The sequence below is a fragment of the Ambystoma mexicanum genome, chromosome 9, assembly GCF_040938575.1.
Source record: "Ambystoma mexicanum isolate Mex_15411 chromosome 9, UKY_AmexF1_1, whole genome shotgun sequence".
Classification (NCBI taxonomy): domain Eukaryota; kingdom Metazoa; phylum Chordata; class Amphibia; order Caudata; family Ambystomatidae; genus Ambystoma; species Ambystoma mexicanum.
The window spans coordinates 833,622,326-833,639,675 of record NC_090931.1 but is presented as its reverse complement, the minus strand read 5'-3'; the positions used below and the strand labels follow the sequence as shown (position 1 = coordinate 833,639,675).

The following is a 17,350-nucleotide window of genomic DNA, read 5'->3' as shown; positions in this document are numbered from 1 at the left end:
TCTCAACATCATCAAATCCAACCCAGATCCTCGAAACTCCTTTGCAACCAGCGAATGATTAGTAGGCAAATGTAAGCCCTTGACATTCAACGTCCCAACAGACGGTCCTCCCTTCTTCCCCTAATAATACCTATCGCTGCCATCTCACACAACACCTCAATTTGTGTAGACAGTAGCATGAATGGTTAGAGAAAATCACCACCCTAAACCATTCAGCAAGCCGCGTAAGCCCCCCATCCCCTGCCACCCCACACCCCTGAACACCACCTCCCTCTATCCCACACATCCCCAATCCCTGAGATGCCGATCAAAAGCTTGGCCACCAAGGAAAGAACAACCCCCACCAACCATCCACAATAACACATTATAACAAATAACTTGAACAAACATCATCGCATAAAATCACAGAGGAGATTATAAAACCATCACAACAGAAAGCCAGGCCTATCCCTTAATGTCACAGGTGAAGAGGTGTTAAGCCTCTGAAACTTCAGGCCCCTGGAAACCCTTTTACATTGTGTCAATCCTTTCAGAGCGTCCTGGGACCTGGCCAGTCCTGCAGCTTCCATAAAGTCTCCTTTCCCATTTGTTTCTCACTCCGAGAGATGCCGAAGGACCTGATCAGCTTCTTAACCCTTGGTTATAGGATAATCCACTTCTTCAATCTCGAACACCAGGGCAAATGGGAATGTCCACCTGTAGCATATACCCCTGTCAGACAGCTAAACTGTGAGAGGTCGGCAGTCTCTACGCCTAGCCAAGGTGAAGCTCGGGAGATCCTGGTAAATCTGTACAGTATTTCCTTTGTACTGTATGTTGCATTGACGTTTCGCCTTTTCCAGGACTGCGGCCTTCTCTGTGTACCTTAAGAACTTCACGCCAGCTCGTGGACCTTTACCTCTGGCCATGCCTCCAAGGTGTGCTGGCTCAATTCTGACTTCCATTCCGCCTACATCAGAGAACAAGACATTCACCAATGCCTTAATCGTCTTGACCACGTCACTTGCAGACTCTCCCATTTGTTCCTAGTGGCCTAAAACACAAAGATTATTCCTGCTTTCTCTATTTTCGAGGTCGTCCATCTTCAGCTGGTTATCCTCGTCCCTGGTTTCAAGATCTGACAACCTCCCTTCAAGCTTAATTTCGACAAGGTCAGTGCCGAGATGATTGTTCTCCTCTCCAGACCTTCGTATTTGTTCTCTAGTACCTCCACTCTACCCCCGAGGCATACGATTCCCCTCGCAGTGTTGTTCTTGATATCTTCATTTGTGGACAGGGCCTGTGTGTGGCCTCCGGTCTTGGAAGGTGATGGCTAGGCATTATCCGCTCCCTCCATTGCCGCTGGTCGTCGAAACATCTGCAAAATGCCAATACCGTCCCTTAATTTGGCTGCCAGCATTAAACTCAGTCAAAAACCACTTCAGGTGTGGAAGCCTGCCTCCTGCCGCAGATGCTGTGCCTGCACCCCACAACCAGATCTCCCTGTTTGGCACAGGTTCAGACTTGACTTGGAGGTCAGCCCAGCATGTCTCCAGCCACTCCTCCTGTACTGCAGGCCTCACCAAGCCTGTTTCCATACGTGCATGGGCACATCTACAGGACCAATCACCCTCCTCCGCTGCCGTGGGCCAGCAGGAGACCCTCACTCCACTCAGAGGCCACTCCACAGGACAATCAGTGTTGCCTAATCCTTGTTCCACAGGTATATGAGGCAGCTCAGCATCCACATGCCAATGTACTTTACCACCCTTCCAGCACCAGGTGGGATTACGCGTTACAGGCCACTGGGTCTCAAGTGTGCCTGCTCCCAGCTCACACCTCCTCCATAGGCCTCAATGTACAGAACACAGGGTCTCACGCTACTTCCCTTCTCTTAATTCTGAGGGATCAAGTGCTGACACACTGTGACTCACAGGTCGGGCCCTGTATCTAAGAGTCTGGGCTGAAAATGTGCTACAGGCACTGCCTGCAGGCACTGCCTGCAACACTGCAGCCTTCCACTCACCCCTACACCAGCTCACCCTTTCCATGCTTCTCCCTGCTGGGAGCTGCTCTGCACTCTGTCCCGCTCCAATCCCTCACAGCGGGTTGCGCTCACTGCCGCTCCGCAGCCTCTACTTTCCACTCCTCCATGACCCAATCTGGGGAAGGGCACCACAGAGGGCTGTGCCACGCTGGGGACTCTGCTCCCAAGTCACTGCATTGGGGCTGCATCACTGCCGACGTCTTGCTAAGCACAGGGCTTGCCTGCTCCGGTTAGTCACTAGTCTCCAGCAGCACCCCAAGATCACTACAGCAGTTTATGCACAAAAAAGGTGCCGATCTGTTTGTCTATTCAGTCACAAGCCACAATGGGGGATGGTGGTGAGAGGAGCTCAGCTAGTGCGCAGCCATGCAGGTCCGCGCGCCCTGGTAGTCTCAAGGTAATACATTTTAATGCAATAAACCTCTGAGATGACATAATATCAAATGAGAAAGAAACTGGGTGTAGAAGTTACCGCCATTGACTGCTCCCTTCATTAATATGCCCAATGACTATACATTGACCAATTATATTGGGGAAAGTATACACACCTCAAAAAGGTGGGGTCTCAGGGGCGCTGTTGTGCGCCGACTAAGATGGCCGCCTAGGTTCTGAGCTGCGTCGTTTTATGAATCCTAAAGTGAATATCCTGTGGTTCGGAGCTTTTTTCTTGGTCGCTGACGACTGCAGACGGTGTTGGAACATCTGAGGCATGCATGCTGAGCCTCCTGTGATAAAAACAGAGAGAGGATCCCTACGAAATATCAACAGAATAATTTCGTGCCTCACCGCGCCCCCGCTCGGCTGGTGCGGCTGAGGATGCGGAATCATTCAACTCGGCTGGCTTGGAGCGGCCGCCCCTCAGACTCACCCTTGCTGTTATCTACGGGCCACCGTACGGCAAGCTCCGGAGGGGAGCAGTGCCGAGTAGAGGTGGTCCCGCCAACGTCAGAGGTGAGAGAGCGGATGAGGACCCAGAAGAAGGAGCGGGGCACCTGACTGGCAAATTAAAAAAATACAAAATAGGTACTGGCGCTGCGAAAATTACTAGGAAACAGAGGCAGCCGCAGGGTTCTTCAAACACAGGGGGCTGGTGAAGCAGCGAGGCTGGGCAGCCGAGATACGCTGTGGCACGCCACAGGGAGGAGCAGCATACACGTTGATCCACCAAGCGTTGGCCCATTACCCCCAAGCACTAGCGTTTGACACATACAAAGGCATGTTAACTGCCGAGCGGGTCCAAGATACCTGACTGGAGGACCCACTGCAACGCGTCTATCTCTCCTACCCCTATACAGTTGGAACTGCAGATGGTCACCCGATCGGTCTACTTGAGCGCTACCCTTTGAAACTTAGGTGAAGTTAACAGCGCAGTGCAACCTGCACCGCAAGCAAGCGCTATACTTGTAAACCCCACCACTGCGGGTGGTCTGGGGGTGGCACACCTGGGTCCGGTTTAAACCCCCGGGATTGAGCGGGGTATACTCAGGCCTCCCGCCTTGGGGATCGTTAATACACCTGTACACTAGCAGATCCGCACCTGAGCCAATACCTGGGGCGGGCCGCGGACACAAAAGCTTGAATGCCCAGTGTGACCCTTAGGCTACAAGACCCATACTTTGCCTATTATGGTTCCACTTCGGCCAGCCGAAAAGATATAGTGAGGAACGCACGCCCAGTGGGACCTAAGGGTTGCAATCCACACACGGCTGCCCTCAAAATTTGGAATCAACCAGACAAAAGACACTGCAGGAAGCATCTCATTCATACAAATTCCCATTCCTAACGGATTAACGTGCCTACTACCTGTACAGTGGCACACTCGAGTCAGGCCCGGATACCTTACATTCTCAGCAGCAGACATAATACGCAAATTCTGTATGGCTACAGATGCATTGACTCTTCCCTAGAGCGCAAAAATTACACAAGGAGCAAAATGCGACCAAAGGGGTGTCATGGACGCCTATACAAGCACTAACATGACTGTGGAAGAAACAAGGTCCCCGAAACCCAGCCCAGCACCCAGTCCAACGCAAGCAGAGGGTTCAATGGACCCATATATGACAGTCCTACAGGCAGGGTTTGCAGCTGTCAACAGCAGACTGGACGAGATCGGTAGTAACATCTCTTCCATCAGATCCGATCTACAGAAAGTGAACTCCAGAGTCACGGAGGCAGAGGCGAGAGTTAGCACACTGGATGATACCGTCACAACGCATGGCACGTAATTGAGAGCATTAAAATATCCTTGAAAGCTGTTCAAACCAAATGTGATGATTTGGAATCCAGATTGCGCCAAAATAATATTCGAGTGGTGGGATTGGCGTAGAAACCTCTTAACATGACAATGGAACTGTTTCTGGAAGAGGCACTTCGGGAGATGTTTCCAGATGCCAACTTCTTCCAGCAATTCCTGGTCCAGCGAGCTCACAGATCTCTAGCCCCTCTGCCCAGACCGGGTGGCCCACCGCGCACTGTCATTGCGCGCCTTCTTAACTACCGGGACAGGGACCTGATACTCCGTCTGTCACGTGAGAAAGGCGCGCTAACATTCGACTCAATGAAGGTTCATGTATACCTCGACTTCTCTGGTGGAGTCCAGGCAGCGAGACATACCTTTGAACAAGTGAAAAGGGCGCTGAGGGCTAGGTCCATTCCGTACGCCTTGATGTTTCTAGCAAAACTCTGCCTACAGCATGCTGGGAAAGTTCATTTTTTTGAATCACCAGAGGAAGCCATTTCGTACATAGAACACAACATCCCGGCTCCTCCAGATTCACAGTCCAGTGACCCTCGACCCCATGATGCCACATGATCAGATTCGGATGGGCGGAGAAATACCCATAATTTTCAACCAGGCCGAACCGCATGAAAACAGCACGGCGGCTCCCTAATGCGGAACTCGCCAGTTCTCTTACATATTACGACATCAGTCGCCGACCATACCTCACGATTTTGGCATATGCCTCCAGCAATGTTGAAAGATGACTCTGTAATTGAGTCGTTAAAGATAGAAATAGTTGCCTTTTTTGAACGAAATATGGGCTCAGTAGGGTCAATGGCCTCTATATGGGAGACCTTCAAAGTATGGTTGAGGGGACATTTGATGTCACTTTCCCTGGGAACACTTTGTGAAATACGGAGGGACTAAACCAAACAGAAGACATATTAAAATCCCTTGAAATCAGGTACTCACAGGCCCCGGGAGCTGAAACGCTTAGGCCATTACAAGCCCAACTTACGAAGTTTAGATCCCTAGCGGACCGAGAAGTAAGGTACACCACGCAACCTATTCAAGCCCATAGATATGGGGAGGGAAATAAAGCCAGTAAGTCAATGGCTAACCTGATTAAAGCCGAACATGGGGCTAGACCTATTACCGGAGTGACAGAGTCAGACGGAGTAGTACACACGGAAGCCCATAAGGTCAACAAAGTGTTCATGAATTTCTATTCTACGCTTTACGCAAACACAGACCAAGCCACAACAGAGGAACTCGACCAGTATCCAGCCTCGTTTCCGTTACCCCGATTGGAAGGGGAGGAAAGGGAGAAACTAGACCTTCCCTTCACACTAGAAGAGGTCGCACAGGCGATCAAAGACTTAACGGCTGGCAAAGCACCCAGACCTGAAGGACTTCTGACAGACTGTATAAAAGATTCAGTCCAGAACTAGCCCCTAAACTGATTGCATTGTGGGAAGAAGTCCTAGGCACTGGCAGACTTCCTAGCTCTATGGGGAAGCCATGATTTCAGTACTGCTTAAATCGCAGAAACCACCTTACGACCCTGCATCATATCGACTCCTTTCCCTAATAAATTCGGATACCAAAATATTCGCCAAAGCGATTGCCAACCGTCTTCTGCCATACATTAACAAATTCATTCACCCAGACCAGTCAGGATTCGTCCCCATGCGCTCCACAGCCCTGAACCTGTGTAGATTCTTCGCTATTACATCACAACTAGACCCAAAGGCCAAAGCAATTGCTGTTGCCCTAGGTGCCGAAAAGGCTTTTGACTCTGTCTCCTGCTGCTACATGTATGCCATCCTGCGGAAGTTGGGATTTGACCCAGGATTCCAGAGATTTATCCAGGTACCATACAGGGACCTGTAGGCTAAAGTCAGAACGAATAAAACAATATCACTTGAGTTCTCGCTGCATAGAGGCACACGCCAGGGCTGCCCATTATCCCCCCTCATATTCACCCTCAACATCAAAGGAATGGCAGCATGTCTACGTCACAAACACTCTTGGCGGGGTAGTCGTATCAGAGGTCCCCCTCAGTTCATATCATAATATGCTGATGATACCATGCTATATCTAAGGGCCCCTGAGCGCAACCTCCTCCCGGTGATGCATGAGATCCAGGAAGTTCTCTGGCTATAACATCAATTGCTCCAAATCCGAGATCATCCCCCTGACACAGGGAGCGTTGAAATCAGAAGCTACTCCACAATTCTGCTGATCCCCAAACTTGGCCCGATACTTAGGCATCATAATTGCCAAGGATAGTCAAACCCTATTCGATACAAACTATGCACCTTACATGACGCTTCTCGAGGCTAAATTTAGCGTATGGAACAAGTTGCTGATTTCATTATACGGCCGGATAGCCTTGCTTAAAATGGTTGTATTGCCCAAATTGTTGTACCTATTCTGTAATATCCCGATTTGGCCCAGGCGCCCCTTCTTCGACAAGCGTCAGAAGTTCACATTCATATGAGGTGGAGGAATGGTCAGACTCAGCTGGTCCAAATTATGCGAACGCTACGACACAGGTGGCCTGACTTCCTACTATATTACCACGCGGCACAAGCGCATTTTGCTAAATGCTGGTCCCCCAACTCAGAGCAATACACCCATATTCAAGCAGCGGCCCCTATGAACTTACAAACCATGCACTACGCGGTCTTGGAGGGCGCTGTTTCACAAAGTAGGTTGCACGGAACCATACTGGCCACACACCCACCTTTGGCAACATCCAGACCTGGCACCTACGTTGGATACAACACTACGGAAAGGGTGGGATCCAGATAGGGAAATTCACTCGGGGGACTTGTTCCCTGAAGGAACTTTGTACATCTGGAAGAGGTCCAGGAGAAGGTTGGAGCCAATTTTACCACAACACTGCAATATCACCGCCTGAAAGCAGCATCCAGGCTCAAGTGGGCGTCTTTCCCAGTAGCCCCAACTCCACACCCTTTCCTATCCAGTATCATGACACAAGGCAAATTTAGAGGCAGTATATCTGCACTGTACAATGCAGCCCTACTACACACTCCTTCCCAAAATAAAATGAAGACCAAGTGGGAAAAAGATTTGAACATATCCATAGAGGACACACAATGGGAGAAATCCTGCTACTTCACCAAATCTATTTGCCTATGTGCCAACTTCAGACTAATACAGTTTAAAATGTTAAATAATTTACATATAACACCCATCAAGCTGGCTAAATATGGCCAGGCGAGTCAGGCGTGCTGCCCCAAATGCAAAGCCCCAGAAGCTAACTCGATTCATATGTACTGGGAATGCGCCCCGATTAGGCGATTTTGGGAAGAAGTGGCCGACATACCCAGCGACATACTTGATACAAGCATACCGGCCACCACGTTGAAATATCTACTGGGGGACATGGGGAAAGTTTCTGTTAAAGATCCCAGACTCTTCTCTGTAGCGGGAGCAGCTCCCAAGCAGAACATAATTAAATCCCGGAAAGCGAAGATGGCCCCCAAACCCATTCTTGGCTCAGGGACCTGATATTAGTATATTAATGTGAGGATAGTTATATTAAGGGAATCCCGGCTACATGCAGGCCAAAGGACATTTGGGCACCTTTACGTCGATACTTAGCGAAGAAATGGAATGAGGAGGGGGAAGAACCTTCCTAACACTTTTCTAAGTGACCTAATCTGAAATATAACACGTTGTACTTGTTATCCAATACTGTACTAACATGCATTAAACTGATCTGTATAGTGGTGATGATGACATGTAACCGTCAGATGAAAAATAAAGTTACAAAAAAAAGTGGGGTCTCTATTCTATCAAAGGTCAAACTCACACACTCATGGATATTCACCGAAGAAACTCACCCGCTCACTCACTGACTGTTGGGGAAGAAGGAGAGAAAGGAGGATTGATAACAACCAGAAATAGATTGCTCTCTTTTTGGACCGTTTTGGATTATCACCAGAGCCCTGAAAGTGAGTCCTAGAAGGAATTAAAGTCCCAGGTCTTCTTCAGTGGAAGAGAAAGCAGACAGGCTGTGGAGAAAAGCTGATCCTATCTTACTGGCTGATGCCCACCTGTTCCTCCGGTGGAGTATTGATGCAGACCTTAAGAAGGGCTGCCAACCTGTCTGTGATTCAGCCAAACAAAACACTGATGTATTATTTAAAAGGGAAGTAATATTGTAGGGAGTGATCCGATAAAGAGAATTAAAGTACATCCCAGCCCCTTTTATTTGTTAGTACTGAGGGGTGGGAATAGGTAAATTAACTGTGCATACCGTGAAGTTAGGGAACATTTCAGAAGAGTAGGTGCTTCTGGAAAATATATATATTGATAGATTAGGTCCCATTGTGTGTACACAGTGAGATTCACTTGACCCTTTTCTTCTGGCAATGACGTTTAGCACAGAAGAACTATTAACGGGGTCAAAAAAGGTAATTTTACGGTGTGCATACCTAAAAAAAAGAAGATAATTGTAGTAATTTCTGGGTATACCAATAAGCAGAACATTCTTATTAATGCAAGGTTGCTCAAGATAAAAGGAACAGAGTGATTATTCGATGTCTATTTCTTTCTGCTGTTGAAGGTGCTAATTGAAAGAGAGAACGGTACATTTTACACAGTAATTGAATTGAAATATCACTGAAGGGATGTTTGCCAACACTGCTTAACATACATTTTCTTTTTGCAGGCCATTCACTTACTCAAAGGTCCAATAGAGTGTTACAACTGAGTTGAAACTCTGACCTGTTCATTGAGTAAATTAAGTTATATTTTGAATAAAAGGAAAGTAGCAAGAACGTGATAGGCATCGATATTCTAAACTAATTTGTTGTTTCGCACAAATGAACGATTCCTCCCGGACTCTAATGCACTCAAAGCATGATGCCAGCATGCTCAGAGTGAATTAAATACATTGATACGTATGGAGAAGTGTGTGTTACAAAAATCTCTATTTCCAAAACTGTGGCATTGAAAGCTGAAGTGATTAGTATGTTTTGTCTTATCATTGGCCTTTTATAAAGGAATAATTTGTTTATCTGCAATCTGATTCAACTATTTTGAATTGGTTCATAAATCTTCTGTTCAACCCTGTGTGGTTCTTGTCCCGAATGGGGAGGGAAGCTGTAAGGAATCAATTCTATTAAATTGGGGGTCTGTGACGATTCACGCTATCTTGTCACTTCTCCCCACAGGGGAGCCCTTCCCTGTGAGGCTAGGGAGGTGAGCCTGCTATGCAACATTCCCCTTAGAGGTGGCAGTAAGCGTGACCGCATTGTGTATATGCCCAGATAACCAAATTACAGTGAATGCAAGCAGACGTCCAAGGCCAAATGATAATGATGTGTTATTATATAGCGCTTACGCGCTTTATATAGAACAAATATACATACAATATCACCCAACCTGTGTTGGTACTCATTTATCAGCCTCAGAAGGATGAATGGCTGAGTTGGCCTTGTTAGGATTCAAACCTGCAACCTGCTGATCACAAACACATTGCTGCAGTGAGCGCTCAACCCACTGAGCTATCAACCCACTGAGCTATTGTACCGGCTATAGCTATCTTCCCGGCTGTAGTGAAATTTGCAATTACATGTTTGAATGTTCTCAAAGTCAAACAGCAGATTATACTCAGTAGTGGATACCATTAAACTGGTAACAGATGTAACAGCAGGCTAGTTCACCTGCAGGTCTGGTGCAAAGTTTGCCACATGTCAAGCCTGCGTGGATCTACTTTTCAAGCTTCAGAGGTTGTCCTCACACGGCATCCCATACTCTGGGCACTCGTTACCTCATACATGCAAACAAACATCCTGAACAGCATGCCATTGAGATAGGAAAGAAAGACCCATTACAACAAGGCATTAATTATGGCACAATGAAATCTAGGGCCACTTTATGTGTTATGGTCAAACATTTCTACACTATACACAAGCTTTTAGGCACAAGGATTTTGTCAAGTGACCGGGGACTCCGAGATGGAATGTCTTGCGATGATCATAACAGAGTCAACAGCAGAAAAAAAATGCTATAACTGCAAATTGCAAAAAGCAAAGTACATAGTCCAAAAAACGAATTATTTGTTATTCCTATTCTTTCTTATTTAGGGTCAGGGCTTAAAGTGGTATACTTGTGGAACCCCCCATTTTTTTATTAAGAGGGCTGAACAAGAAAGCCATCCACTCCAGAAACAAAGAGCCACATGGTGCTGGCCTCAGCCCAGGAGCATCCATTAAAAAGAATATATAATCATTTTTTTTGTTGTAGCAAGGGAGACCACAGGGGTAGCAAGGGAGACCTCGGGGGTCACTGTTGCGGTCCCTGCGTGCCATTTGTTGGGGGTGCCGGGTGCTGATTGTCATGATTAAGCTCTCTTGACCACTTCCCACCATAAGGTCTGTATCCTGCCTCGTTATCTGTTTTCCTGCATCCAGTTGTATCCGTTTATCCTTTGACACTCAATCCCTGCCTCATGACGACGCCTTTCTCTTCCTTGCTCACATCCGCCTGTCCGTTTTCTCAAAGGCTATGTCTATCCTGTTGTCTGTCCATAGTGACGTGGGCTCTAAATCCCAGCCTATGTCTCCATGACCTTCCCATGACTCCCGTCTTCCCCACTCACCTCCATTCTGCTCCTCCCTCTTTACACCACTCAAAAGACTCTCGCGGCGCTTCTCTTTGGCCTTTGCTTTCCCAATGTCTCCCTCCCTGCTCTCCGTTTTCGTCTCCAAGCACGCTGGGTGCATACTACTTTCTCTCGTACCCTTGTTGCATCGTAGATGTCCTCCAGCTGTCCCTTAAAGCCGACAATAATTATCTTCTCTGCAGACTATGCTGTTGCATACTAAGCAGCAAAGTACCTTCTGTGTGTACACTAACACCACCAAAATGTCGACATCGTAATGTCATGAGGAAACAGAGTTGCGAAGAAGGAAATAACAGGTCGGAAATGGGAAAGTGGATATCGCTTGAGAGCTCGGAAGAGGGGTTGCATTTCCCCATACATCTTCAAAATGGATGGTTAGTCGAATTATTTGTACAGGAGCGGCTTTCAACCGTGTTGTTCGTCAGATACGTCGAATTAAAAGTGAAGGTGGTGCGTACCAAGTTTACCAACTGCGAATATTTCCACCAAAACAACCTCAGGCCCTGGACATTTATTCAAAGTGGCCCCATATTACATATTTACAACAAACCCAACCCTTTTACTATAGGAACATTTGGAAATAAAATAGGTTAGCACACAAAAGTGGCCCAGGGTGCAGAGGCCTACTACCGGGAAATCACCAAAGTTCCCTATAGGCTAGCCCACCCCTGCCTCCAGCTGATGTTCTGTAGCTCATAATTTCGATCAACGATTTCCTATGATACTAAGCACGATGCTCCTGTAGGGAGGGTACAGCCACCACTTGCGTCATACACTAGGAGCACGGAATGCTTGCCCACCAAAAATGCCACCTTTACAAGATGCGCACCAAAGAATTCTGTGGGGCCTAACTAACTAATCAATCAAAACATCGGATGCGATGTTGGAAGTACGTGTGTATTACCAGTGCACCATTCCGGATAATAGGCATATCCTCAAAGCACCAATAAAATAACATGACAAAATAGGGATTTTAATCCCTGTCTGGGTTCCCTCTCATCGTGATACCTTCTGCATCTTTTACACACATTCATATACACACGCGAGTAGTGAGTAATAGATACATTTACCAAAAGGAAGGTGTCAAGTACACAAACTAATAAAAAGCCCTAGATCCAGAAAAAATGTAGTGTTCACAATAAAATTACTATTCATTACAAACAGTGTCCTATTGAGTGTTCAGAATTATTTTGGCAAATTGATTAGTAGGGCACTCATAGCTCACACTTCAATACTGACTTCTGCTTCTCCTCGGACACCAACACATCTTCAATCTACTGCCTGATCTCAGTAAACACCACGAGCCTAAGTCACAGAGCGTTTTCCAATGGGGGTTTGCCATTATAAAACGGTTCTGTGAATTAGGCCCCAAATGATGAGATTGACATCCTTAGTGCTGTAGTGGGTCATGCTGCTAAGCAGACCGAACCCAAATAAAGTACAAAGGGGATCATTGCCAGCTTGGCAGTGCAGTTAAAAAGTGGTGGTAATTGTTACTATTATACTGCACTGCCAAATTACAAGACCATAAAACCGGTGGTAATTTTGCCAACAGAATTACCTCTACCGCAAGGTGGATTTTTCCACATCCATCGCATCATAATATGGCAGCAATTCTGCTACACACATTGGTGGTAATGGTAGTTCTGTATGCCGGAATTACCGCAACTGTTACCGTCAAACTCGTAATGAGCCCCAAAGTGATGTAATGTTCTGAATGGTATAGCCAAAAATGCAAATAAATGTAATCCGTACTTTTTTTTGCTGACAACAGGTTATCAATATATCACAGTGCACAAGGGTCATCCCTTTTTTTCATGCTGTCTGATCTTTCTGGCCACTGTGTCAGAAAAAGTGACTAGGTGGGTCGTGGTATTTCTCACAAATGGTGGTTTTCACGTTTTACTATGGAAAGCTTTCAGCCCCTCCTGCTTCTCTTACGTGTAGCGTGCCAATGCTTTTTAATATCTACATGCACTAAGTTTTGCACTAATGGCACTCAGGTGTGTTTCAGCAATTCTAAACACACATGGCCTGATTTACAGAGCATTTTTCAATAGGATTTTCCAATTTAAAACCCTTTGGTAAATCAGACCCATGTGGCCAAGGGCACATTTGAAGACCGCTTCTGGGTAATGAGTGAATAGAATGGTCTACATTTTCGGAGCTTTGGAGCAACTTACAGGGGAAAGAAATCACCAAATCGCTACCCAGTTTCCTTTGTTCCGTTGTTCTTTTGTAATATAAAGTCTCTCTAGAAGATCTTGGATGCCTTCTTAACCTAATAAATCATTAATTAAACCCGAAAAAAGGAATCACAGGAATAAACCGTACGACATATCATTACTCAATGCAAAGCCTTCACATCGCTGCGCCTAAAACTTATTATGTGCTTGACACCTAAGTATATTCAGAGGACTAATAATGAACTTGGTCTGAAATATTCGGTTCTCGTAAAATTTCAGTTAGAATTGCAACTATACATATTCTAGATGTTGCTTTTCCCTATGAGGCGCATCCCTCCATCAAAACAAAATGAAAATATGACTTCTTTTTCCTGCTCCTTTTTAGTAAAATGTATTAATTTAGGTATTTTATTAAATGAGGTTGTATGAAATATTTTTAGCTTCTATGCTCTTTCTCTATGCTGAGATTGTTATGAAAAATTATGTACACTCTTTTTCCTTCCTTTTTTAAAAAATATAATGTGAACTATCTTACTAATGTAAAAGTATATTTATTTGTAAAGTTGAATTTTCAACTAACTCAAATAAAAAATTAAAAAATAAAAATTAAACCCGAAATTAAACGTGACTATTCTGTCATTCGATTACCATATCAAACCATCAAAAAATGAAATCCGGCTGGCAGGCTTACTACGCACTCGCTCATGGAGAATGCTACTGTTAGAACCCGAGTGATCATCTCATGTGCTGCCTATCCCGCCTGTACCTTGATTCAGAAAGTTAAAATAGGGTTGAACAAAGCAAATAACACTTGTGCTTGACACTCGTAGTAGAGTTTGAGCTGAAGATTTTGATATCACCTTGAATTTATTATGAAATCAAATTACCTTTTTTGTACCAGGAAGGCAACCAACTCTTTTAATTGCCTAAAAATACTCACTGGGGATGGGAATTACTTTTTTACTGCCCATAAAACGATTTTACTCCCAACAAGGGCTTAACATACTCCCAAATTAAAATCTCATCTGAAACGCTGAGTTTAATTATTCTGTTGTGCAACTCTATCATAAGGGCTTTGGTAAGAATGCCTCACTTGGAGCTGTGCTGGGTCTTACTTCTGCAGGATGCGGCGAGGGTCGTTTGATGGGTATTGTGGTGAATTTTCCTCTCTTTGAGAGGGTTAGGGCATCTTGACAGGGCTCTGAATGCTGTCTTGCAAACAGGATGTGGTGGTGTTATCTGATATTGCTTTCACATCCGTCTGAGGGGGGATGTATCCAGTGGTAGACCTCGTGAAGGTACCCCAGGTGTGGCTGTGTCACATTTATTGTTGGTTGGCTGCTGTGATGAGTGGTCTCCACGCGATGTCTATTAGTGGGGCGGTGGAGGGCATCACTCTCAAAGTATGTGTTGGGTTCTTATGAGGGGTCTGTGCTGGGGTCACCCATGTGGAGATATGATGGTGGTCTGAGACGGGCACTAGTATGAGGGCACTTAATATATGCTCTGGTCGTGTCTCTAATGTCAGTCGCAGTGAAAGACACTTGTTTGGGCTGTTAATAGACTTATACTGCTGATGTGATGGGATAATGTGTGTGGCGCGGGACTGGTGTTCTCTCATTGGGGCAGTAGAAGGGTACTCTACTGGGGGTCTCACATGAACGTTATGGTGGGTGTCTCATAGGGGCTTCTACTTGTTACTGTATTGGTGGATTCTCAAGAAGGGACTCTTGTGCATGGGCTGCTTTAAGGGTCTCCTTAAAGCCATGTGACAATGACACAAGAGGGCTATGGTTGTGAGGGTCTCTTGGCAGAGTGGGTCTCTTACGTGGTGGGAATCCCTCAGGGGACAGCATTGGGTATTTCTACCATTCATGGTGTTTTGGGAACTGTCCATTTAGCATTTAAAAGTGTCTATCATGGGAGTTGTGGAGGGGATCACTTCTAGGCTGTCTTTAGGCTGAATGTGTTGATGCGTATCTTGTTGAGGTCTGTCTGTATTAAGTTCTCATGGGGGATATGGTGGGCAATGATCTTTCTTCCCACTCTGCCAAAAAAGGGCTACAGTAAGCATCCCATGTGGGGGCTACAATGAGGCCTCTCAGGAAGGACTGTAGCAGCGGCTCTCGAATAGGGAAAGCTAGTGTACAGTGCGTGGGTCTCTTTTGTGGGCTCAGGTGGGAGTCTTCTGAGGTCTGCAGTCAAACTCTCTCATGGAGTCTGTCATGAGGTCTCCAATTTTGGAATTAGAGTCACTTGGCGGTTATGCAAGGGATTTCTGTGGGAAACTTATGGGGATTGAGGTGGGAATCTTGTTAATGGGAGATATGTTGATTGGTCTCAGGAGATACGCTGTGGGGTCTCTTCATGTGACTGTGGTGATGTTATTTGATGGTGGTCACTTGTGGGGAAGGTAGATGAGATCTCTCTTGTGAGAACCATAGGGGTGGGAGCCGCTTAGAGAGTCTCTGGTGACACCTCTCATGGGAGGCTGTTGTGGGGGGTCTCTCTTGGGGCTGTGGTGACAAGCTCTAGTGTAGTGGTGACCACATGGGGATATGATGGCGAGCTGTGGTGTTGTGTTTCTGGTAAGGGCCTTTCAGAGGGGCTTGAAGAGTGAAAGCTTGTATGGGGCATAAGTAGGGCGTGATTCATGATGAGCTGTGGTGGTGTGTTTTTGGGTGGGTGTCTGATTGGCTGTGGTAGGAGAGTGTAATGGTGGCTTTTGTTTGGAGGATACCATGAGCGTCTTCTCATTGTGGACTGTGATAGGGGTTTCTCATGATGGGCTGTGGGAGTCATGTTGTGGGTGTCTTTCAAAGGTTTGTGGCAAGGGAGTGTGGTTGCGACTCTTGTTTGAGGCTGCTAAGAGGGGCTTCTCTTAGTGGGCTGTGGTAGGGGTTTCTCGAGTGGTGCTGTGTCTCGGGTCTCTTTTAGAGGATATAGTGGGGGCTTGTGGGGAGCTATGGCAAAGTGCTGTGTTGAAACTCGCTGTATGACATGCTAAATGCTGTGTTCGTATACGTGCTGTGATGACAGGCGTCTCTTGTGGGTTGAAACGCTGGGGTGTTTCTTATGGAACTGTGACGAGGGCCTGATTTGCGATGTCATTGAAGTACCTTTTTTCTCTTTGTAAGGGGCTCTCATTCGGACTATTGGGGGTTATGTGATGTACAGCTTGTGATGCACAGATCTGTTGTGAGGCCTCTCGAGTGGCTGCATGGAGGGAAGTCTGATACCAGTCTGTAGTGAAATACTCTCCAGAAGGCTGTTCTGTAGAGTCCCTTGGTGGGTTTGTGGTGGTCTATTGGCAGGACAGCGTTAATCCTGGTGCTTGCTGTGTGACCACTTGCGGATGTTTCCCTTGGGGGGTCATATAGGACTGCGGACAAGGGGATCGCAGCAGGGGTATTTTCGCGGCGTTTGTAGCACGGACCACAAATGGGCATTTCTTGTGTTGCTGTGGGTGTCCCTAATGGGGATACATCTAGGTATCTCTTGGGGCAGGGGGCTTTGTTTTGCGGTCCATTGTTTGTAGTCGCTCATGCTGTATTGTGTAGGATCTCATGGGGGAGCTGAAGTCTGTACCTTGTCTGCCGCCACAGGAATATCTGGATAGGGAGGGGGACACCGCGGCCCCCGCGCTCCTGCTCAGGGCCCTCTGAGCTCTTCCTTTTCACCATGATATAGGCTGCATATGTTCGTACGCCAAGCTCCTGCTGCAGCTATCACATTCAGCACCGCGGACAGCTGTGTCTGTCTGTGAATGGTGGCACGCATGCGCGAAAGATTGACCTCTGATTGGGTAAGGGAATTGGCAGGCTAACGCACGCGCTACAGGTTTTTTTTCTCCTGAGCAACTTCTGTTGTTTCCAGCCAAGATCCCCAACCCCTCGATAGAAACTGCGCCAGCAATACAGACGTCATATATTACTCTGGGTGTGTCGGCAAGCGGCGGCCATGTTAGGTACAACCGAATTCTTCAATGTCTGAAAGGTGGTGTACACTGTGAATGGTGTTTTCTTGCGAGTCAGTGAGTTAAAACATGTACCATCCATGACAACGTTATTTGCGTTCACCCATTTGTTGGATTGGTAAGAAGGAGAATTCAAGTTGCCCGTTAATTGATGTTCATTTACTGGGGGCGTGGGAGCTGCTGGGGGAAGTACTCTAGGATGTCGAAAGGTGACATCTATGAAAATTAGCAAAACTTTTAATAACAAATTAAAAAGGAAGATGTAGCATGTACTTTT

At 46.5% G+C, this 17,350-nt stretch overlaps 1 protein-coding gene across 21 annotated transcripts in view; it reads right to left on the bottom strand.

Moving 5' to 3' along the window:
* Nucleotides 1–16,865, bottom strand: part of UNC80 (unc-80 homolog, NALCN channel complex subunit) — a 3,486,058-nt gene extending 3,469,193 nt beyond the window's left edge. For all 21 annotated transcript variants that reach the window (XM_069615884.1, XM_069615886.1, XM_069615890.1 and 18 more), the window contains exon 1: nt 16,686–16,865. In XM_069615884.1, the coding sequence (XP_069471985.1) occupies nt 16,686–16,780 (95 nt within the window). In that variant the 5' untranslated portion in view covers nt 16,781–16,865. The remainder of the gene's footprint in view (nt 1–16,685) is intronic.
* Nucleotides 16,866–17,350: the final 485 nt, after the last annotated feature.